Source organism: Diplotaxodon limnothrissa, linkage group LG12, assembly GCF_057381915.1.
Source record: "Diplotaxodon limnothrissa isolate DT_005_m linkage group LG12, D_limnothrissa_male_GT1.1, whole genome shotgun sequence".
Taxonomy (NCBI): Eukaryota; Metazoa; Chordata; class Actinopteri; order Cichliformes; family Cichlidae; genus Diplotaxodon; species Diplotaxodon limnothrissa.
Genome location: NC_140607.1, coordinates 26,948,343 through 26,971,601, shown reverse-complemented (window position 1 = coordinate 26,971,601; position 23,259 = coordinate 26,948,343). Strand labels below are relative to the sequence as shown.

The 23,259-nt window shown below is 41.3% G+C and overlaps 2 protein-coding genes across 3 annotated transcripts; one reads left to right on the top strand and one right to left on the bottom strand.

Moving 5' to 3' along the window:
* Nucleotides 1-185: 185 nt before the first annotated feature.
* smyd1b (SET and MYND domain containing 1b) lies at nt 186-6,706 on the bottom strand. 2 transcript variants are annotated; one of them, XM_085367399.1, is made up of 10 exons: nt 6,272-6,706; nt 5,203-5,379; nt 4,787-5,000; nt 4,418-4,548; nt 4,189-4,227; nt 2,898-3,093; nt 2,021-2,113; nt 1,773-1,936; nt 1,471-1,639; nt 186-1,359 (listed from the first exon to the last, which is right to left on the bottom strand). In XM_085367399.1, the coding sequence occupies exons 1-10, from the start codon at nt 6,391-6,393 to the stop codon at nt 1,195-1,197; spliced, it is 1,470 nt and encodes a 489-aa protein (XP_085223525.1). In that variant the 5' UTR covers nt 6,394-6,706; the 3' UTR covers nt 186-1,194. The 2 variants fall into 2 exon arrangements, with proteins under 2 accessions (XP_085223525.1, XP_085223526.1); XM_085367400.1 differs by lacking the exon at nt 4,189-4,227 and having other exon boundaries at nt 6,272-6,704.
* A 7,009-nt stretch (nt 6,707-13,715) lies between these two features.
* lzts3b (leucine zipper, putative tumor suppressor family member 3b) lies at nt 13,716-22,667 on the top strand. The gene is made up of 7 exons (XM_085367394.1): nt 13,716-14,549; nt 15,478-15,948; nt 16,041-16,208; nt 16,723-16,851; nt 17,284-17,475; nt 18,659-18,889; nt 21,579-22,667. The coding sequence occupies exons 1-7, from the start codon at nt 13,716-13,718 to the stop codon at nt 22,665-22,667; spliced, it is 3,114 nt and encodes a 1,037-aa protein (XP_085223520.1).
* The last annotated feature ends 592 nt before the right edge of the window (nt 22,668-23,259 follow it).

The following is a 23,259-nucleotide window of genomic DNA, read 5'->3' as shown; positions in this document are numbered from 1 at the left end:
TAAAAAAACTTTATTTAAACAAATATAAGCAGTAACATGGTAACGGTAATAGGTTCCCAGTTGAAAAAGGTAAACAAAGTGTGGGGAATACATAATACCAAGAGGTGAAGTGGAAAAATCAAAGGAAAAAAAATAACATAATAACCTGAAATTGACAAGAACAGTCAAAAATTAGTTTAAACCTTTACAAAAAATCCTGTGCAGAAAACGTATTTCGTTTAATTGATAATGCAGTATTTGTCTAATAATTTCCACGCCTTATGTAATATATGAGGCTTACAGTACATGGACTTGAAGTGTATTTCTAATTTGTTGGGGCAAAGGTGAAAGTTGATGCGATTGTGACATTTTTGCAACTTTGTCAGACTTTCCTGCAAAATGTGGAGGCTGTGAAGAGTTAAGTATAAAAGATGCTTTCATTGACGATGTCTACTTCCTAGTGAGTGGTAACAAATAACTTGATGAATGTAACCCGGGATACTCAAAGACCTTGCTTGAATCTAGCTGAATGCTGGCACAACACTAGAATGTCTGGCTTTGTCAAAAATGGAGATTTAGGAGACTTTGAGGTACTTTGAAGCTGCACTGTAAATATTTACAGCTTACAGACAGGAACTTAGTTAAAGCCCTTATACCAAATTTGGCATCCAGCTTACGTTGGTGATTAGCCCAGGATCTGCAAGACAGTTAGATTTTTTTTTAATTTTTATAAAATAAAACTATCAAAACATCAGTGTGCATCTTTATCTGTGCAGTCAAAGATCAGTTAAGCTAGCAACATCTTCTGGTAATGTAAAACTTTACACTGGGTTAAAGTGCGACATACTGTCATTGCATTTCTTGTACTCTATCTTTTGACCTTATGTAGTGTCACAGCAAACACCAAAGGATGTGGGTCTATTTGATGTACAGGTGCACTAACTTAAGCCTGTTTTGTTTTTGTTTTTTTAAGTTTTATGAGGGCAGAGATAGTAGTGCTTTTTACTTTATAATTCACTCCTGTGGTTGGATTTTGCATCTTCAAAGCAAACTCACAAGGTCAAGACATCTTTTTTAATGAAAAGACATATTTCCCTGAAAAACTAAGTGATGCAGAAAATGGTCATGTGACTAAATGGCTAGGCTAACATCAACACTCTGAAAGCTGTTAACAGTAAACAACAGGGTGGGGCTCTCCTGATTGCTGTCATGTGATCACTTCCTCCGGTGGAAGAGATTTTTGATTCCCTCCTCCACAGACTTGGGCTCGTGCATCATGGTCATGGGTTTGTTCTTCAGAGCTGCCTCTCTCATACTGTGATAAACATACTCATTCTGTTTGAACATCCTCAGCTCCATCTCTGTCTGAATGCGCATCGCCTGTGAAGAAATCAGAACAGAAACATCAGCACTCAGTGGGCCAGGAAAATTTTTATTTCTATTAAAAAGTTTAAGGAGACCTAATTTGAATAATTTTAAGGTGACGCTTACATCAAGGTCCTTAGTGATGGGATGTGTTGGACCATGGGTAACCATGAGAATGGCGTAGGCCTTGCAGATCATCCCATGTGCAACCTCAATCTGCCCAGCCTGCCAGTGGGTCACTCCTGCTCTCATGGCAGCCATACCAAGAGCAGCATTGTTCGGGTGGTACAGCTTCCTGTTAGAGGGATGAGACTCGATTTGTGTTGTGTTTTTAACCTTTTCAAGCTGACAACCTGTTCTTTCTATCAACATTAGATAAATTATGCTCATGGGTATAACAGGAAAATCCTCTGTATTTTCACACTTACATGTATCCCTCCACCATCTTCCGGGCGTAATCTGCAGCATCATCAAAGTACTGCAGGTAAGCTTGAACCTCGCTCATTGTGCTCCACATCCTCAACAGGTAGATGTGAGTGTCTGCCAGAACCGGCTCTGTCTTCTCAATGCACTCCCTGCAGATTTTCACAACCTGAAGAGACGAACCGCAATAAGAAAGATTACACAGTATCAAAAAAAAACATTTTTTTTTCATTTAAGTGATTTGATACAATACCTCATGGTAGTCACCATTTAATCGAGCCTTTTCCATCTTCTCTAGCATCTGAAAGCAATAATCTGTTGCCTCTTTCACTTGTTCCTCTGAAGGCTAAAACATTGGACAGATTTTGGGTCAAGTATTAAAAAGTGACAAAGAAATGTGCGGAAAAAAAATGTTTCAGAGTTATTTAGGTAAGACTGCAGGTAAGACTTTCTAGAATTATAAAACAGAAAGTCTGGTTATTTTTATCCCTAAAAGGACCTTTGACCTGCTGGTGACACACACAGGATGTTTGATTACAACAAACAAGATTTACTTTGTTAGAATTTTAATTACGTTTCCACATTATTATTATTAGGTAGCCAATCTGGCGCTTCAAAATAGATGTGGCCAGTTTTTCAGACTTATCCTGTTAAACACAGAAACTCCTTAAACATTTTTTTGTGCTAATAGCTACTGGCAAGTTATTTATAACTTGTGACACACCCGTGTATAGTCTATAAAAGCACACAGAGCACATTAGTGTTACAACAGCAGTACATAGATTCAGATTACATCTAGCAGTGTCTCTCACTTCTGAGACTTTCAGTGATGTGACAAACATTTATGTGTATTTGGCACTGAAAGCTGGATATAAACTTTATTAAAAAATAAAACAGAAAAGAAAGTAAGTAATTAAAATTAATCAGCAAATCAAGTTGAAATTGGTTATTTCTTCTAATAGCTGTTTCTCAAAAGCAGGTTTGAATGCACAGAAGACTGAATCCACTTGAGACTTATCTTTGCTTAAAATAGTCTCTGTGTGACTGCTTCTCATGTTTCTCGCCTGTTCTTATCAGTTCTAAACACAGTGGGGGGTGTTTGGTTAAACTGGAGACAAGCGAACACTAACCTTGACTCCGTCCTCTTCCCTTCCCCCAATCTTCATGTCATCTTTAATTCGGTTCTTGCAGTCCTCACACGTGCAGTCAAAGAAATATTGTGTTTTCAGCAGCCTCTGTCGCTCCTCTGACAGATTCAAGAAGTCCACATAGGCGACTGTCAGCTCCTCGCCTTCTGCAATCTTACCCAAAGCACGCAGCTCGATCCTGGGGATGAGAATCACAGTCAAACACGAGCAGAGATGTGGAAACACATGCTTTGTGATTGAGTTTGCGATGGTGAAATCCTGTTCCACAGCGTGGCTTTCAGTCCAGTTGAAGGACTGATCCTTCAACTGAGTGAGATATTAGTGAGTGTCAGTTTATTTCTGGGTGGCTGTAGCTCAGGTGGCAGAGCAGGTCAGCCCCTAATCAGAAGGTCGGTGGTTCGATCCCAGGCTGCATCCTGGTTGCATGCCAAATATCCTTGGGCAAGATACTAACCCCGTGTTTGCCTACTGGTGGTGGTCAGAGGGCCCGGTGGCGCCAGCCTCGCCTCTGTCAGTGCGCCCCAGGGCAGCTGTGGCTACAATGTAGCTTGCTATCACCAGTGTGTGAATGGGTGAATGACTGAATGTAGTGTAAAGCGCTTTGGGGTCCTATGGACTAGAAAAGCGCTATACAAATGCAGGCCATTTACCATTTCACACAGCACTTAAGTGGCAAAACATTTCACGTATATCTGGTTCATTTTCTTTAATTTGTTGTAAAGTTAGTTTCAATTTCAGTCTCCTTGCATAACATGCAAAACGGTAATAATCGGTTTTATCTAACAAAAAGTTGTATTTATATGAAAATGCTCTTTTTGTCTTATTTTACTTTGGTGTTATGCTGAGTTAAAGGTGAAACAATAAGGAAAATGTGGTATAAAAGGTAGAAGCTACTACTACACTCACACACGGCAATCTGTGTTGGTGTGACGGACAGACGCACAAAGTGACACACCAGCTGCATTCGAATAAAACTTTGTGTGGACACGACAAAGGTTTTTTCGGGCAAAGAAATATGAGATAAGAAAAAGTTAGCAGCCTTTTGTTACACTAAACAAGCCATTTAAAGGGTTAGAGCATTCAAGTAGCACATGTGAACATGTATTGAGGTGATATTCGAGTCACATCAAACATGCAGTGCTCACCACAGAACACTGCTCGCTGATAAAAAAAATTTTTACAACAGATTGTTAAGTGTAATGATTTGTTTAATGACAGAGTCTAAAGGGTGCTCTAATAATAAACTTCAAAGGCTCAGGATGAGGCAACGCACCTCCGTTGAGAATGAAACATAGTATTCACAGCCGATTGACTGAAAGACAAACAGGAAGCAGTTTTACACCAAGTGACACCCAACACACACACATTCACACGTAACAGCACATAAACGTGCACAGAAGCTCTGAAAACGTTAAGTATTTTTCACTTTTTAATCAATTTTGAGGAATTTGGAGCTGTAGATAACAATGAGTTGTCATGAAGAGTATTTTTTGTTAACTTACTTGCCGTGGTTGACGATTACGGTGCAGTTGGGCCAGCAGTCATGGTTCACTAGACACAAGTTGGGGAAAAGACCAACTCCTACTGCCTGGAGACCCCTCTGGTCACTCACACTGAAGCCGTTACAGTTGATCTGGAAAAAAAGGCAATCTTTGATGTGAACATGCATACATGTTGTCCATATAAGACTGCTACAGGTAAATAAAACAAATGTAAATATTCAAGGCTGCATGGCAGCTGTGAATCAAGGCATTAAGTGCAGAAACAGTGTTGTCTCAGGTGAACTGTCTTATTTATGAATCAGGTTTTCCTACTAAAGACTTTACTTTAAAAAAAACTAACAAATATATGTTTTAGTCATTTAAACGCACCACTCCAAATATGTGTGAGATATCATCAATTGTGTGCTGTTTGCTGTTATGGGGCCAGTAGTCCAGGAAGTTGTGAATGTCCACTTTCAGCTCCTTCAAGTCGTCCTCTGGCATGTCGGCAATGTGGTCCTCCAGCTCGTCCAGCGTGGTCAGCTGCATGTCAGACACCGTGCTCCCCTCCTTGTCGAGGCGCCACATAATGCGGGCCACCACACTGACCACACAAATGAGCAATGGAGAAATGGACGTGTAAAGTCAAATCCACATTATCTTTAAATTACTTTTGAAGTGTATTAACATTTACTGCTTTATAGCATACAAGTGCCTATTTAAATTACACATTTGTTGTCCTATAGTAAGTAATAAAGACTAGCCAGTCTTTTTTATAGCACTTATTTCCCTTTCCATCCACTTACCGGATGTTCTCATTTGGTACTTTGCCATAAGCTTTGATGGCGCTACATTCTAGCTTGTGCTCTGCCCAGCCTGCACGCTGGCAGGTTCGGTCACAATAATGTGCAAATTTACACTGGCCGCACCGCTGCAGCTTCTCTTGTCTTCGGAAACAGCTGTGGCAAATACGCTCTGCTAGACTGCAGAGGAAGAGAAGAAAGAAAACAAGGATAGGCGTCATAATTTAAAATCTGTAGCACACGCATACGACACTCAGTTATCATTTAAAGAGCAGCACTTGCACCTGCTTTGATAGTTCACTCTTTCATGTTTAACTAAAATTGCACCAATAATAATTAGTGTTCACAGCTTTCATCAGTGAGTTGAAGAAGTACTAAAAACACTAATACAAGTGGACTTTGACCGGAGATTATTTTGACCCATTTAGTTAACTGTTATAAAACTCATAATGATTGCTTGTATGGAAATTAATACTAGGATAATCTGCACTTCTGAGATAGAGAAGAACTGATATTAAGGCAGTCAAGTTTGGCATTGTGTGTTAGAAGCACAATTTTAAAAGTACTGTGCACTTAAATTCTTGTTTAGAGGCTTTTAGAAACATTAAAATGTAATATTTTGAAATTATAATGTAGGCTAATGATGGGTAATAAAGCAAAAATTTGTTTTGCTATTAAGTCTATGATACAGAAGCAGAAACCTCTGACTACAGCTGTCACACAGTCCACCACAAACAACACTGAAAACAAGACATTGTGTAAATGTGGACTTTTCTTCAGATTCTTCCACATAGTTAATGTTATGAGGGTTTGCTTGATAAGGCTGAGTCGCTACAAGTGGCAAGGCACCATACTCTAAGGAAACTGCTTTTATTCCACTAAAATAAGTAAAAATCAGCAGTATAGCTTTCCAAAATATAAAAACACAACGTGCTCTGGTTAATTTCTAATTACAGACTAACAAAAGGCCAGAAAATCCATTATTCACATGTTCAAATATCCCATAAAGACTGCATTTGAAGGCATCCCTATCAATGACCATCCACACCCACAACTTACATCCTCACCTTACCTGTCAAAGACAACAGCTGCAATACTGGCCTCGGAAAAAATTACATCTCCTGCCCAAAACTCCTTTGTTGCCTTTAACCCTCTCCCCTTCCCAGGCGAGTCAAATATTGCCACGGTCTCCATTGTAGGTGCGCCGGATTCTGAGACTCTGGTGAATGGATGATGGTCTGAGTGGATGAGAGAAGACTTAGTGTAGGACCTCCAATCTGTGCCTGTGTTCTTCAGTGACTGTACATTCCTCACCCAAGTTACTAAAATAGCCGAGCACCTCTTGAACTGTACCAACAGATGCAGAAGACGGGTTGGTTGGTGTTTTGTCTCTTTAGTTAAGTGAGAAATTAAAAGTCTTCAGCGGGCAGGCTTGTCAATAAAACCAGTTATCTTTGTGCGAAAGTAACACAACTGAAGCTGGTTGTCATCTGTGAGATGTCTTCAGCTTTTACAATTTGTCACATTTTTTGCTTTACACTGGCAGAAATCCCCTGACCCCTGATGTTGAGTGTTGGTAGACGCCCTCTCCTTGAGGGTTATTTTCGTCCTTCAGTTGTGACTGTCTGTCAGGAGTCAGTTGTGACGTTGAACAGCTGCGAGAAGCTTGACAGGAACAGAGTTGCTCTATCTCACTGCCTCTACTCTGTTCTGGTGCTTTCTCTATCATGCTGTTCCTTTGCTGCGCTCTGTCTCTCTCTAACTGCATGTTATGATGCAACAGAGCAGGAAAACTGTCACTTACACACTGTGAGGTGGGAGGCATCCACCTGCTGAGGGCCCCCTCAAAGAAAGTCAGATCATAAAACTTGAATATCCAGTTAAGGTCTCTGTATACATACACTCTCATGCTTTCATTCACCAAACTGTCACAAAACAGCAGAAAAGTAACACAGCTTTCCCTCCCTGTTTCACTCAGCTGTTCTTTTATGCTCAGATCAGCTGTGAAGCTGTAAAACAGCTGCTGTTCATAAGCAAAGCCCAAGTATAACTCTCTTTATTTCCAGCAGGAGTTTCCCAGAGTGAGCTGAAGTGACCACAAGGATAGCGGAAGTGTTCAGAAGACAGACCACCTGGATGGACAAGAGACAGTTTCTTTAATTTTTCTTTTATCCCCTATCAATTTAGGAAGCCCTCTACTTACTTGGTTCACCCATTCTGGACTCTGGTTTTTAAAGTAGATGCCTGACATCTTGACAAATTTCTGTTATGATATAAACAGGGATCATGAAGAAAATGCATATTTTGCCATCTTGAAAGAAGCATGTGATATCAATGTTCTTCTGCTTATTTACTGTTTTGCAGAACATGGAGTGAGAGCCGACATACCCTGGACAGGCCACCACATATTCACAGCTATAGCCCATTTAAAATCAGTTAACCTAAAGTCTATGTCTTTGGATTGTGGAATGAAGACAGAGAAGGAGAACTCCACAAAGAAAGGCCCCAGTTGGTCTGGTGGATTCAAACCCACAACCTTTTTAACGTGTTAATCATTGCACCATAACCCAACATTAGCAGACAAAAAAAACTGCATATAATTCTTAATTTGACCTCTAAAAATCTAATGTGGACTCTGTATCATCTTCTTCTTCTTTAACAACCTAAAAATGCAGTGTTAAAGTGCTAAAAGTTACATTTTAATGTGTTAATAGTAATCTAAGGAAGTTCATTTGTATCTCACAGGTTATTACCTCTTGTTTGCAAAGATATTAACATGTCTTTATTTTTTCCGGGGTTTGACATTAATGCCTTCTTTTGAGTCAGGTGACCGGTATAACAAAGGAAAAGTAAAGGGAGACAGCAGAGAAATAAAATGCATAAAATTAAGTTAAGTAAACATTAGCGCATCGTGGTGGCCAAAGGAAGAACATGCCTCAGTTGAAAGCAATGGTGCTCTCAGCTTGCAGCTGTATTGCAGCTGCGAGATTGAGTGCAAGTGAAAAAGTAAACACTACTGCCCCCTCATGGAAAATGAAGCAAATACAAGAGCACTGGGATGTTTTTCTTTAGAGATTTGACATTTCAAGGTAAGATTCTACTATCCTGCATGAGTAAGATTGGTAAGTGAGCATATGACATCAAAGGCCAACACTATACTATAAGTATCCGTAGCGCCAACTAACCTAAGTGTCTTAAATTCACTAGATAATTACTTTAGATACTTACTTAATTATTTACTACCTGTACACACATCTACACGTGGTGTGGTAAGCTTGCAGTTGTTGATTAAATTAACTTATTGCCTATTTGTCGGTCACAGCAGGCATTTTAGACAAAGACGCAACCAGTCGTAATAAGGATGTGGTGAATTTATTTAGTGGAGCTTCACCTGCCACAACAAGTCAAGGCATAACATGCAAAAAAGGAAAAAAAAATCAAATTGCTTTCAGGTACACAGAGTGGCCACTTTTTGGAGTTTTGAATTCTCTCTGTATGATTTGTGCCTCCAATCCTCTAGAGGAAGCACTGGGGCTCTTTTTCTAAACATCTGTACCTTTAAGGAGAAGCATGAGCAAGAAAACATAATGTTTTTGACCATTGTGTGAAAATACAGAAAAACAGCTCGTCGGTGAAACTTCTAAACTAAGAAAATTAAGATGAAAAAATTCATATGCATGCACATGCAGACTGCTGGTGGAGTTTGTCAAAACCAAACAAAGGGATGTTCTTTTTTAACTCCACACATAAAAAGCAAATGTCAGCCTAAATGATTCTGTGGCAACTTTTGTGCTAATGTGCAAACAAGCATAATCCAAAACTAGAAGAATTTCAGGCAGGTTCATTCTATTATTCTGATAATATTATACTAATAAGTCTGCAGTTACTTCATTCAGGATGTAACAGAAATCTGGGGATTTATTACCTTATACTGGATATTTGTTAGTTCATGAATGACCAGCATTAATGAATTGTTTTTGGATTCTATATGGAGTTTAGTTAAAAAAAATTTTAGCATTATCTTTCATCGTCAGTTTGTAGAAAGCACAGGAAGCACGGGACGACTGGCCATCCTACCTATCAGGAAAAATATCTTAATCACAAACTCTACTGCTGTGGTTTCAGTAAAACTATTTTATGTCTAATATACATTAGCAATTTTCACCTCTCCTGGTTGTCTCCTGGGTGGAGTACAAGGCAAAAGAAACAACTTAAGGTATTCACGTGAGATAGATAGGGCATAAAATTGCTACTAGTTGGTCTCACTGGGTTAGTGTTATTGTTATTTTTCATGAAGTCTTGCTCTTCGTCCATCTTCTTCCTCTTATCCAATTCAGTATTGCAGGGGGGCTGGTGCCTATCCCATCTGGCATATGGCAAGAGGTAGGGTAGACCCTGGACAAGTCACCAACACACAGAGACAGACATCCATTCACACTCACATTCACATTTAGAGACACCACTTAACCTAACCCTGTCCTCCTGAGAAGGAAAAAAAAGGATCTTCCCATTGAACTTGTGTGTGTGTGTGTGTGTGTGTGTGTGTGTGTGTGTGTGTGTGTGTGTGTGTGTGTGTGTGTGTGTGTGTGTGTGTGTTCCTGCCTCTTTGGAGCTCAAAGAGGCCACCCAAATGCATGAGATATCAACAGAAGGCCAGGAATGTCCTCTATTTAGTAGATCAGGACTTATTAAGGTTACTCAGATAATTCAAAAGATATAGGTCAAAAACAAATGTCCATTACAGAGGACATACATGAATGAGCTGGTTCTCAGGAGGCTGTGTTTGGACTTTGGGAAAAAGTCAGAGAACTCAAACAAACATGGGAAGAAAAAAGCCCCACACAGCAAGACCCCAGGCCGGATTTGAACCCAGGGCCACATCACCAAGGTGCCCCAAGTCCTGCTGTATGTCTGTAAATTACAAAAGTGAAAAGATGTAGCCCGGGGCAATTATTTTGGCTGTATGTTTTATTTTAGATGACTCTTATCTAAAATCTCTGGTTCTAGTTTGTTCTAGGCACATTTTCCACAATAAACATTACTGCTTTTGATTTACAGCTCACTGCTCTGTTTCTTCACAATCTAATACACTGCATCCCAGGCAGACAGACGAAAATAGTGACTGGCTGGAGATCATAGAGAAGGAAAAGCTGGAGAATCAGATATTTGATTCAGACACTGGTAGATACCAAAACAGAGCAAAAAGAAGCAGACAGAGACAAACCCGCAAATGAATGATCCTTTTGTTCTGCATCATCAGGCTACAGGGCAGCTTCTTATATATGTAACATATAAATATATGGGGAAAGATGTGTCAGTGTTGAGTATGTTGCATTGCCAAAAAAAAAATCACGTGTCCTTTGTTTCATATGCGTTATGATTATGAAGATTAAGCTGACATTTACCATCCATCCATCCATCCATCCGAGGAACTGTCCAGCATATAATACCTCTATAGGTTTTTCCCGGGGGAGAGCACTGGATGAGTGCCAAAAGGGGGCGTTTGTATCGTGCAGCCGGAGGGGCGGGACCAAAGGTGGGTGTGTGTCTCTCAGCTGATGCGCGTATCAACCGACCGACTCCATCATCAGCATCCGACGCTGACAGCGGTCGAAGACAGCATCCTTAATATTACCGAGCCACGGCATCAACGCGGAATAATTCAGAGCCCGACCGACCAGGACTGACGTCTCTGTCTTTTGACATTATTGTTTGTTGGGGCTGCCATCTTACAAAACCGCCAAGCTGCAAAATAGTGAGTAGCCTTTGATGATGGACCGCCAGGATGCTACAATCGGTAAATCAAAGCCACTGCATGATACGTCGTCAATGTCAATGACGATCTGCATTTTAATCTCGATTCATTTTTCCCAGCCAGCGAGGGTCGTGCGCTTGTGTTTTGGCACAGGCCTAGCAAGTAATTGTTTGGGAGCGCAGTCGATTCAGGGCTTGATGCGGATGCTGCTAAAGCCGCCCTTGCCGCCCAGGGATGCAGAGAAAACGGAGAGAGGGAGTCGTGAGGGGAGGGGAATGAGGCAGAGCAGCAGACAGATAGGCAGTGTATTTTACTACTACTACTATTCACCCAAGTGGAAGTAAACCTCTAGTAAATGGCCTGAGAAAGGGAAGTGCATTGCTTGACTGCGCCCTTATCTATCTATCTATCTATCGATCGATCTTTCTACTGTATGATTTTGGTTGATGTAAAAATATCCTGAATCCTACTTTGCGATTCAGAGTAGTGGGTGGCTGCAGATTATACACATATAAACATAGCTTATGTAGGCCATATCAAGGCTTCTGTGTTCTTATCCTTCTCTACAGAGTATATGCTCCTCAGAGTTCCCTGTTTATTTGGCAAACCAAGCTAAAAAATGAATGCACTCTGTTATATCAGTTTTGTGATATATTCTGCTTTCTTAGATTCAGTTTTAGATGTTGGTTCGGTTTTGTGGCTGGTTTTGTTTTCAGGGTTGTTGAATTTTATCTTTGGCCTGTACTAGACAAAATAAGTAAACTGCTAACAGGCCACAAAGAGATTCAAGTGGCACTCACCCATGGTCCCAGGTTGGACTCAGATGGTAATGTTGTTATGTTTAGCATTAGGGTTTCCACTGAGAGATGTGTGTAACATGTAGTCTTCTTTCGCCGAAAGGGACTCATAAAATGAATAGAAACCACAATCATTGCAGTGCAGTTCAGGTCACTTCAAAATAACATCTTTCATATATGTGCTTTTCTTAAAACTGTTTTAGAGACATGTCAATTCCACTTTATGGTAATTTCATTATAGTTTGTGTTGCTGCTGAATTGTACACCATCGCCCTTCTTTTATTGTAGAAATAGTAGAAACTGACTGTGACTACAGTAAATGGGAAGGGTATTTACAGGCCTCTCTGATAGACTGGAGTCCTAATTGCATAACATGCAAAAAAGAAAAAAAAAAAAACACATTTACCTTGGAGTATTTAAGATGTATTATTGGTGGATGATTGCAAATAAATTTGCTGTTAATCAAATATTCAACAGCCTGAGCTGTTGCACTGTTTGCCCGGTGGATAAACCAGGCTTAAGTATAGTGATGTAGGTCCGCAGAAGTAAAAACTACATCTTCTACAATGATGCAAAGTTATTCCAGAGCTGATATCCAACTGCTTTAATTGGGTGTACCTAATAAACTGGCCACATTAACAGGAATACACTTTGTGCAAAGTTTACACAGTCCTGCAATAAGAACATTTTTGCAGCAGTTTTGATGTTGAGATTCCAAAATAAAGATGTTGGAGATAAGTTGACAAGTGGTGATATTTGTGTTGGTTTGTGCCACACTACAGATGTTCTCAATGTTCTCAACAGGTCCTTTTCCTGTTTACATGCTCCAAAATGTACTGAGCATAACATCATTAGCTTTATACCCAATGAATTCCATATAAGCCCAGTTTGGATGCTGTGATTTTTCTCAGATGCCCACTATAGAAAATAACCTTCTATACAATGCACTGGTTACCATCTATATGTGTGATTAGTGTTTACAGTATTTCTACACAGCTCCACCCTAAACCCACTCTATCTGGATTTCTGTGATTCCTGGTGTTTCATTTCTATCACAGTTGCTTAGAAAGAGGTCTGACAGGAAAGTATAATAGACCACAAACATCATCACATGTACATGTCAAGTTCTTTTATAGTTTTTTTTAATGGGTTAAGTGAGATGTTGTTTTATGTTGCAATATTGTTCCATTATTTTTATACATTGTGTAGGAGTGATGTCTGAGGAGGAAGCAAAGGGAAAAAATCAGGGAATGAAACTACATCTATCTGATGCAAAGCAAACAAAAAAGAATAATTGTGAGCTTTCCTCAAAAAAAGAGGCTGTGATTGTTGCAGGGCTGGGTTTTTTTTTTGCACTGTATTCCTGGATTTGTGACCATAGAAAAAGGGAAAACAAACAAGCTAACAAAACAAACAAACAATAGACACATACCCTCATCCTCCAGCTCAGTGATGCTAATGGACACCAAATCTGCATAGTCCGTGTTTTGTATTGGACTGGTATAAGTGACCTGTTCACACTATATCTTATAACTTATGAACATAAACAAAAAAGTCTGAAATTAGTTTGAGAATTTTCACTTTTACTTAGAACATGTTTACAGAGATTAGTGTTGTGATTTCATCATCAAGCTGGAGAAAGTCTTATTTTTATGTTTTATTTTTTCCCTCACTATGCACAGAGTTGTCCAGACTTATCTATCTGACCCTTTTCATTTTTATCATGGTGGGAGGACCACGCTGCCCCTGTATGTGGGCTGGAATCTCTTCTGCAGTTGTTATTGTATAACTAGTCATTATGCAATTACAATATTGTATAACTCCTTTCGTTTTTCTGTGTTCCTCTAGTGTGTGTGCCCCCACTACCTGCATTAGGTTGTGATGACCCACACTACTTCCAAATGTATCTGTGACCCTCCCCAATCCTGACTCCTAACCTCTAATCCTGACCTTTGACCCCCACTATGGGCAGTGTTGGCAGTGGGGTGGCAGGAGAGCAGGAGTTTGCCATGAAGTCTGTGGGCACGAGGACCACCCTGCCCCGAGCACCTCCTCTCTCTCGCCGTTGCCCTGCTGATCGCAGCTGCAGCGCAGAGCGGCTGCCACGCCCCCCGGCGACTATATCAGACGGGACGGCCTCTAGCGATGAACGAGGGAGTGTTAGTATCGGGACTGGGACCTGTACCGGGACTGACCGACCCACCGAAACAGCCTCCTCCACCAACACTGAATGCACCATGACAGCCCCGTCCAACAACAACCAGTTGGACTGTGGCAACGGAGCGGGCAGGAGGGAGTGGGAGAGGCAGCGTGAGAGGGGGAGAGACAGGGACCGGGACCGAGACTGGGACCGGGAGAGGTTAGAGAGGGAACGAGAGAGGGAGAGGAACCGGGAGAGGGAGCGGGAAAGAGTGGAGAGGGAGAGGCTGGAACGTGAGAGGGAACGCGAGAGGGAGCGAGCCAGAGAGCGGGAACGAGAGAGGATTGAAAGGGAGAAGATAGAAAGGGAGAGAGAGCGCGAGAGAGAGAGGGAGAGGGAGCGAGAAAGAGAGAGGCTGGAGAACGAGAGGATGGAAAGAGAGCGAGAGAGGGAAATGCAGGCTGCAGGTTTAGATGTTTGTGGGAACATTGTGGGTCGAGGGGCCAGTGAGAAGAGCAGTGTTGGGATGAGCCAACACCAGCACAGAGAGATGGCAGCCGTCAGAGCCGACAGCGAGAACAATCCAGCCGGCCATAACCACAACCCTCCAAACCACAACCCGCCCAAGATCATGCCTGTGTCAGGAAAACTTGAACAGGTACTTCACACACAGCAGGTCAGCACCTTCAGAGAGGGATTCAAAACAAATCTATTGGGTTACAAGTTAGCAAGAACGGGAAATTATATTTATTTTTGTGACTCTTCTGGAGCTTTTTCCCCCAGAACATTTGTGCATTTCACACAGCTTTAAATTGTTAGCCGAATGTAAATTATTGCAATGAATCACTCTGAGGAGAAAGTTTTAAACACCACTGATTTACATGATACTCTTATATTAAGACTATAAAACATTAGATTTCATTTTTTCCAAGTATGTTTTAACTCAAACTTCCTTTTTTTTCTCATTATTTTATTAAGAAACAGTGTAAACAGTTCATCTTTTCTATGTTGTTTTCCAAAATCTTCAGAATAAAGCACCATCTTTCCACAAACTGTTTCTTTGCTGAGGTTTTTGTGGAGAGCTACTAACACAAAGCAATTTTTTTTTTTTAAAGATGGCAACTTTATTTGGATGTCAAAGATTATTGAAGCTGTATATTAACGTTCACACGCAATAACTTTTAAAAAGCATGAGCTCTGTAAAATGATCTCGTGTTTTTCGTGAGATCTGCTTAGGCTGCTGCCCCCATGACCTGGTCCCGGATAAGCGGAAGATGATGGATGGATGGAGATCTGTAAAAACAGATAGTTATAGTAATCATCAAAAACATATACTTGAGGAATATAATGCATGCCACGTGAAAAATGAGTATTAGTAGGAAGAAATAAATTCAAAAACTATTGTTTTAAGTGGTTTTAAATACATAAAACTTTACATAATATCAGGTTCAGCATTCAAATACATAATATCATCATTTTATTGCTGAAATTTGTACTTTGTTTTACTTTTGTCTGTAAACTGTAGCTCATATGGCTCACATTTTTTTTGACTGTCATTCTTCTGTCCCTCTTCTTGTCTTTCACAGGCAATGCAGAACAACTCAGGCCTTGTGCGTCCTTCTGCATTCAAGCCAGTGGTGCCCAAGAGCTTCCACTCCATGCAGAATCTGGTAGGCCAGGCAGGAGGGGCTGGAAATGAGGGAAAGCATGAGGGAAGGAGTGAAGGGTTCAGCGAGGGCAGAGTAGGCAGGAGAGGCAGGGATGGAGGAGGAGGTGAGTCAGGAGAGGTCCCAGAAGCCCTGCTCCTTGATCAGGACAGCCCAGTGAGGGTTAGCAGAAGTGATGGAGGGGGAACTGGTAATGAAGTGGTTCAGGGAGGCATGTCCGATTCAGGGAGAAACTCCCTGACCAGTCTGCCCACCTACACGGGCTCAGGGTCTGGTTGTGGACCCCCAGCAGTCCTGGGGCCTCTCAGTGCTTCTACCAGCCACATCAACAGATTGGGCATGGTTGGAGCCGCTGCAGGCCTAGAGAAGCTGGAGAAGCCTGGCTACCAGGTGCAGCCATCATCCATGCTTGCTTTGTCTAAGACTAAATGGGCCCTGCTCTTATCATATTTGATGTACCGTGATGTGTTTCTCACCTTCAGAATGGGATCAGCGCCTCAGACAGCGGCCGGTCCTCCTCAGGAAAGAGCTCTTCGTCCTATCAGAGGCTGAGCCACCTGAGTGACGCTCCAGCACCTCTACGCCCCTCTCCCTCCTCGGATGACATCATCCAGGACCTCGAGGATCGCTTGTGGGAGAAAGAGCAAGAGGTCAGAGCCCGCTCAAAAATATCTGACACATGTTAGCATTTAAAGGGCCATTTCACCTCAGACATGAGTTTGTTTTGATTTACATTCTCAGATTTCTTTTCCAAAAGGGCTACCACACCAGTACATTTGAGATTAATGACATTTGAATTTTTGTACACAGAACATTGTAATTAAAAACATAGAGAAAAGACGTGAGATCATTCCTTTGCTTTAATCAAATGTGACTTAGGTTGGCCCATTGTATTTGGATGAAACTAAACTGTATCATTCCCAAACTGTTAATAATTATTATTATTATTATTTACCCTATAAATAATGTGATATAATTGATGCAACAATGTGAACATGGCCACATAGGTGAAAATTGTAAAGATTAAGATTTGGATTTGCTTTAAACACCTGAGAATTAAATCTGTCACATTTTACAAATACTACATTCCTCACACATAAAGTTTACTGCCTTCCTACAGTCTGATAGAGTTTCCACTTCCATATGCTGCTTTCCTTTCATCAGGTGCAGCATATGCGCAGAAACCTGGACCAAAGTGAGGCAGCGATCATTCAGGTGTTTGAGGAGAAGCAACGTGTCTGGGAGCGACAGATGGATGAGCTGAGACAAAACTATGCCTCACGTCTGCAGCAGGTGACTTCATTGCAAACTTTCATGCAAAATAATGTTAAGGTGCATTTGCACTTTGTTTTCTTTACTCCAAACGAAAATGATGGAAAGTTTATTAAAGAAATTCTCTGTCAGATTAGTAAGACTACAGAAATTGCATTATATGAAAATGTATTAGGATAGGTTCAAGTGATGGTTATAAAAGAATTTCTATTACAGTTTAAAAACCTTTAGAAAAGCTACATGTGAAGTAGATGTAAGCTTTTAAATGGTTAATATGGCACTCAAGAAATAAGAAAATATAGCTAAAATCCAGTATATTATAAAAAGCATTTAAACACTATACATGTTCTAAACTTTCATAGCTTAATGTATCAGCGTATGTTATTAACTTGTCTAATCATACACTGGTCTTCCAAGTGTAGATATGTTCAAAGCTTGCATTTTCATCTGCAGGTTACCCGTCGTGCTCAGCGTTCCCAGACTGCCCTGCAGGCCCAGATAACCCGTCTGTCCCAGGACAAAAGGAGGCTCCAGGAGGAGATGGCGGCTCTGTTGGCCCAGAGAGAGGAGCTGGAGAGAAAATGTTTGGATTACAGGAAGGAGCAGGCTGACATCTTGCCTCGTCTGGAGGAGACCAAATGGGAGGTGAGATGCGAGGACATGTCGAGATGTTGGGATTGATGAGTACTCAGAATATGTGCATGTGCGTGGGAAATTAACTTTGCTGTGTAATTTTAAAAGTGGTCAAACAGGTTGTGATTCTTTATTTAAAAAATAAGACTTTTTTCTGAAGGAAAAGCACATGTTGACGCCTTGTGTTTGATTTTAAAAGAGGGATTATTGCTTATTCTGTGAAAATCTACTTAAGTGATCTACATAGAATATTGACTTATCAAATTATTTTTTTTAAACTACTGGGTGAGGTGATAAGAAAGAAAACTGTCGCCAAATATGTTCAAAGTATGAAGGTCACAAATATTTTGTCCCCAAACTGAAATGAAAAATGGTTCAACCTGTTGCAAAAGAACCAAGGAAACCTTCATATAATAGTAACTGAGCACCAAGATAAAGGCATATCGCAGCCTGAATACAACATTTTTATCAGTGAAAGTTTACCAAAAGGCATTTTGACCAGTCTCAATAATTTAAAAGGAATACCTTTTGGACAGCTAAGACAAATTAAGGTCCTTGGATTAAGTCACATTAGCTGTAAAAGTCCCCACTATGCTGATTTATAAGTTGTGTGATGAGGTGTCTTGATGAACACGAAATCAGAGTTGTCAATCACAGATCATGGCTTCATCAAACAGTGCTGCTCTCCAGAGACCTGGTATGAGTCTTGATCTTTATGGAAAACAGTGTAAAGTTACAGTTTGGAGAAGGTACAGCTGAACTTCAGAGCAGTTTTCTCAGACAGTCAAACCATCAGATAGTAAGTATGGAACGCCCATTAAGTGCCACAGAAAGCATTTGATTGGACAGTTAATCTCAAAAGGGTGCAGTACACTCTGTTAGGTTAAAGGTTTCAGTATTTTTGGCGATGCTATTTTGCAATGCAAGTGCTGATGCAGAGGTGTTTTAAGTTCTGTTTATATTTGTTTGTCGGTTAGCAGGACTACATCAAAAACCAAAAGTCATTAAAGTTAGAAAATTGGACCACAGCACTTTCTTGTATTAGTTCAAATAAATGTTTACACAGAAAATCAAATGCGGGACGTCTTTTTCTTTTTTTTAATTGAAGTTTTGCATGTATGCAATCTGTCTGTATGAAATGAGATAGGGAGCACATTTACAAAATACCTCTCACTGTCTAACCTTCCTGTGGCAGGTGTGCCAGAAAGCAGGAGAGATCTCCTTGCTGAAGCAGCAGCTGAGGGAAAGTCAGGCTGAAGTGACCCAGCGAGCTGGAGAGATGGTGGCCCTGAGAGGCCAGCTAAAGGAGCTCAATGCCCAGCTGAGGGAACGGGAGGAGGTCATGCTGGGCCTGAAGGACTCCTACAGCAGCAAGAGTGTGGAGCTGGAGAAGTGTGAGGGAGAGCTGAGGAGGACTCTGTCTGAGGTAGGTTTTCAGTCACACCTGAGGACTAAACAATAACGATTACAAATAACAGAAAGCAAAATCATATGAATACTTTATATTAGATTAGATTAGATGAAACTTTATTAATCCCTCGGGTGGGTTCCTCCAGGAAATTCAGTTTCCAGTAGCACAGCACCGACAGAAGTTGCATGTTACAGATACAATAAGGGGAATGAGAGTAAGGATATAAGCATAAATATACCATATATACATATATAAATACAGAATATATAATATGGATAAATAGGATTGCACATTTGAGTGAATATATTGCACAGTGATTATTGCAAATGGTAAATGGCCTGTATTTGTATAGCGCTTTACTTAGTCCCTACGGACCCCAAAGTGCTTTACACTACATTCAGTCATCCACCCATTCACACACACATTCACACACTGGTGATGGCAAGCTACATTACCATCAAGTCGAATATAAGAAAAAAATATTGCAAATATTGCACAGTGTAAAAAAACACTACAGCTGAGATGTTCCTGCCCTCCTTTGTCCCCCTGTTCCCCCTCCAGTGAGGAGTTAAACAGTCTGACTGTGTGACAAAGGAGTTTTTAAGTCTGTTGCTTTTTGACTTTCTGGAGAAGCAACCTGTCGCTGAATAGGCTCCTCTGATTGTTTACGACCGTGTGCAGAGGATGCCTAGCATTGTCCATAATGTCCAGCAGTTTCTTTAATGTCCTTTTCTCTGCCACTGTCACCAGAGTATATAAACATATAAATCAATCATTCATTAATATATTACATAAAAAATAATAGTAGCTGATTAAACTGAATTGGTCTCATAAAATATGCCATAGCTTCCCCTGTATAAAAAATTCAGCACAGTCATATTTAATATATTAGTTGCAATATGTTCGTAAGGGTTTGTAATTGAATTAATGAGTCCAACACTGGTTCAGTGTACCTGCTGAAGCTCTGAATCAACAGACACCAAACAGCACAGATGGATATTCAGAATTTTATGCACATAAATGTAATCAAGTGTTGCAAGACTGGTCATGCAACACAGAGCACCTGTATAAAAAAGCCCAAAGCCGACTGTACTTCCTCAGGAGGCTGAGGTCTTTTAACATCTGCAGGAAGCTCCTGAGGATGTTTTACCAGTCGGTGGTTGCTGGAGTACTTTTCTATGCTGTGGTGTGCTGGGGGAGCAGCACAGCAAAGAAGGACTCATCCAGGCTGGAGAAACTGATCAGGAGGGCTAGCTCTGTGGTCGGCATGAAGCTGGACACTCTGGTGACAGTGGCAGAGAAAAGGACATTAAAGAAACTGATGGACATTATGGACATTATGGACAATGCCAGACATCCTCTGCACACGGCCATAAACAACCAGAAGAGTCTGTTCAGTGACAGGTTGCTTCTCCCAAAGACAAGAACTAACAGACTTAAAAACTCCTTTGTCCCACACGCCATCAGACTGTTTAACTCCTCCCTGGAGGGGAGAGGGAGGGGAAACAGGAGGACAAAGGAGGGGGGAACAACTAAGCTGTAGTGCCTCTTCACCTCACTGTGCAATACCTTTTGTGCAATACTTTTGTAAATAGTCAACGGTGCAATAGACTCAATACTTGAAATGTGCAATTCACTTGTATTTTTATTTTTATTCCTATTTATTCTATTTATCCCCTTCGTATATTTTATTTATATTGTCTCTGTATTTATATATATATATATGTGTGTGTGTGTGTGTGTATTATATATATATATATATATATAATATTCTGTAACTCTGTAACTTCTGTCGGTGCTGTGCTTTTTTGGAAATCGAATTTCCCAGAGGAACCCACCCGAGGGATTAATAAAGTTCTATCTAATCTAATCTAATCTAGATTACTGAATCAAGATTCACTTAATCTCAGACAAGATATCAAACTACAGATGAAAGTTCGTCTATGCGGCTAAATATATTTACAAGATAAATTTAAGTGTTCATTTTAATTAATATGTATTGCATTCTCTACATAAATATAAACATATATATAAACAATAAGCAAAATGTCATAATTACAGGCCTAAAGATCATTATCCAGGCCTTTGATAACATACTTCCCATTCTTTACATTTACTGCCATCATTATGTGATGCCAGCATGAGCTTTCTATGTTACTGTAAAATAATAATAAAACATTATCTCATGACCCGTGGCCCACTTGTTTGGTGCAGGTTGAAAATTAAGACAATCGAAACAATCGAAGCCCAGATTTTGCATTTGGTGGAGACAGCTGGCTGCTTCAGGGTCCACAAAAAGTGCAACACGATGCCGCTCGCACTCCGAAGCAGTCGGGAAACAATTTACAACAAGTGAGATTGCCGGATTGGGATGTTTACCACCAAATCTAGATTGTTGTGTGTTTAATCCTCAAAATCCTTTGGAGGGATTTCAAAAACTTGGCAAGGAGACTAGGACAAATTGGGGATTGGGCAACATTATATATAACAGCTGCAACATTTTTTTCCTTTTGTGCTGAATGAGCTCGTAATCAGCTTACACACATAGAGTAAAATGTCTGTGTACCTTGGTTATTTTTTAGTTAAGGAGGCGTGTTTACATTTTTTTGAAATAAAACATATACATGTGTCCTATGCTAAAGCACACATAGATTGAGTTCAAATAAGGTTTCCTATAATAGCTGTTACCTTTTCCTTTCTGCAGGTAACCATCCTTAGAGAGAAGCTGGGTGTATTTGAAGCAGAGGTGCTAAGTTTAAAACGGGCTCTGAGTGAAGTGAGCAGAGGGGCAGAAGTTGTTGTGAGCCCTAACTTGGCTGCTGCAGGGCTGCTGCCTCCATGGGGAGGTGTCCACTGCCCACGAAACCCAAATGAGCCCTCAACAAACTCCCTCACCCCCACGTCTGACACCCTGCTAAGCCTTCAGAGTGATGAAGCCAAAGCCCAAAGGCAGGAAGCTCAGAGACAAGAGAGGCAACAACGCGAAGAAGCTCAGTGGCGTGACGTGCAGCAACGGCAAGACCCGCACGTTCCGCAGGACCTTCAGATGCGTCAGGATGCCCAAATCCGACCAGAGGCCCAACTCCGCCAGGAGGCACAGCTGCGCCAAGAGGCTCACCTGCGTCATGAAGCCCAGATCCGTCAAGAGGTCCAACTACGCCAAGAAGCGCAGCTGCGTCAAGAAGCGCAGCTCCGTCAGGAGGCCCAACTTCGTCATGAGGCTCAAATGCGTCAAGAGGCCCAGCTACGTCACGAGTCCCAACTCTGCCAGGATGGTCACCAGCCACAGAGGGTCCAGGAGGGTCACTGGGATGAAGCGGGGGAGCTGCGTAGGCAGCTAGAGCAGTTGCAGGCTGCATTACGGCTGGAGCGACAGCAACGGGAACGTCAGGCCCTCAACTTCGACCAGGAGCGCCACACCTGGCAGGACGAGAAGGAGCGGGTTTTGAAATACCAGGCACAGCTGCAGCTCAGCTATGTGGAAACACTGCAGAAGAACCAGGCCTTGGAAAAACGTATGAGCCAGCTGGGAGCTAAACAAACCACAACCACCACCACCACCACTGTTACCACTATCACAACTACTTCCCCCACCTCCTCTAATTCTCCACCTCCGCCGCCACCAGCTCTCTCATCTCTGTCTCCTCAGCCTCTGCCGTCTCTCTCTGGCCCTATCGCCCTCACCCTCTCTCCACCTTGTGAAGACCAAAAGGGCCCTCCTTCCCTCCACCAGCTTGCGCCTCCCTGGGCAGGACCCTCACGCCTGGAGAGGATCGAGTCAACTGAGATATAGAGACACCTCCATGGAGGAAATTCTCCATTTCGCACCATTCACAGTGACCAAGGCCTCTCACACAAAGCCACTTCAGCATACAGTAGAAAAACAATTCAGTCTACAATAGAATAAACCAGTACAGTCTGACATACTTTTCAAAGCAACCATAGACACAAAGCAGCAACAGGAGCCGACTGTTAAAATGCAACAAGAACAAAGTCATCTCAACAGGATCTTAACAACACGAATCATTATCGATGATATTTTCAAGCTCCTAAGCAGCCTTTCTATCACTAGTTGCTAATTGCAGCATCCAACATAATCAGTGTTCATGAAAAGTGTGCCACGCTAACGGATGGCAGCAAAACAAAATATTAAATGACGGTGTTTAGATTACAGCGCTAAAACACGAGTCATTTAATGCCAATGCTAAAAGGACCAAGACAATCAGGGATATTGTCAGAAACGATCAACAGGAATATAATGTGGTATTTATTCATTGTAAGTCTGTGTCACTGGTTATGTAAAAGTAGAATTAGTGGTCAGAGTGTGTGATGTTAACATTTTTGGCCAGAGAGCGCCTTACTCCAGTCTTTCCAGCATGTGTATG

Coding starts and splice junctions, on each gene's coding strand:
- smyd1b (XM_085367399.1), bottom strand. CDS start 6,393: ATGGAGACCGTGGCAATATTTGACTCGCCTGGGAAGGGGAGAGGGTTA. Junction 1,937..2,020: donor TAAATGGTGACTACCATGAG/GTATTGTATCAA, acceptor TCGTCTCTTCAG/GTTGTGAAAATCTGCAGGGA. Junction 1,360..1,470: donor CCATCACTAAGGACCTTGAT/GTAAGCGTCACC, acceptor ATTTCTTCACAG/GCGATGCGCATTCAGACAGA.
- lzts3b (XM_085367394.1), top strand. CDS start 13,716: ATGGGCAGTGTTGGCAGTGGGGTGGCAGGAGAGCAGGAGTTTGCCATG. Junction 16,209..16,722: donor TGTGGGAGAAAGAGCAAGAG/GTCAGAGCCCGC, acceptor TCCTTTCATCAG/GTGCAGCATATGCGCAGAAA. Junction 18,890..21,578: donor TGAGGAGGACTCTGTCTGAG/GTAGGTTTTCAG, acceptor TCCTTTCTGCAG/GTAACCATCCTTAGAGAGAA.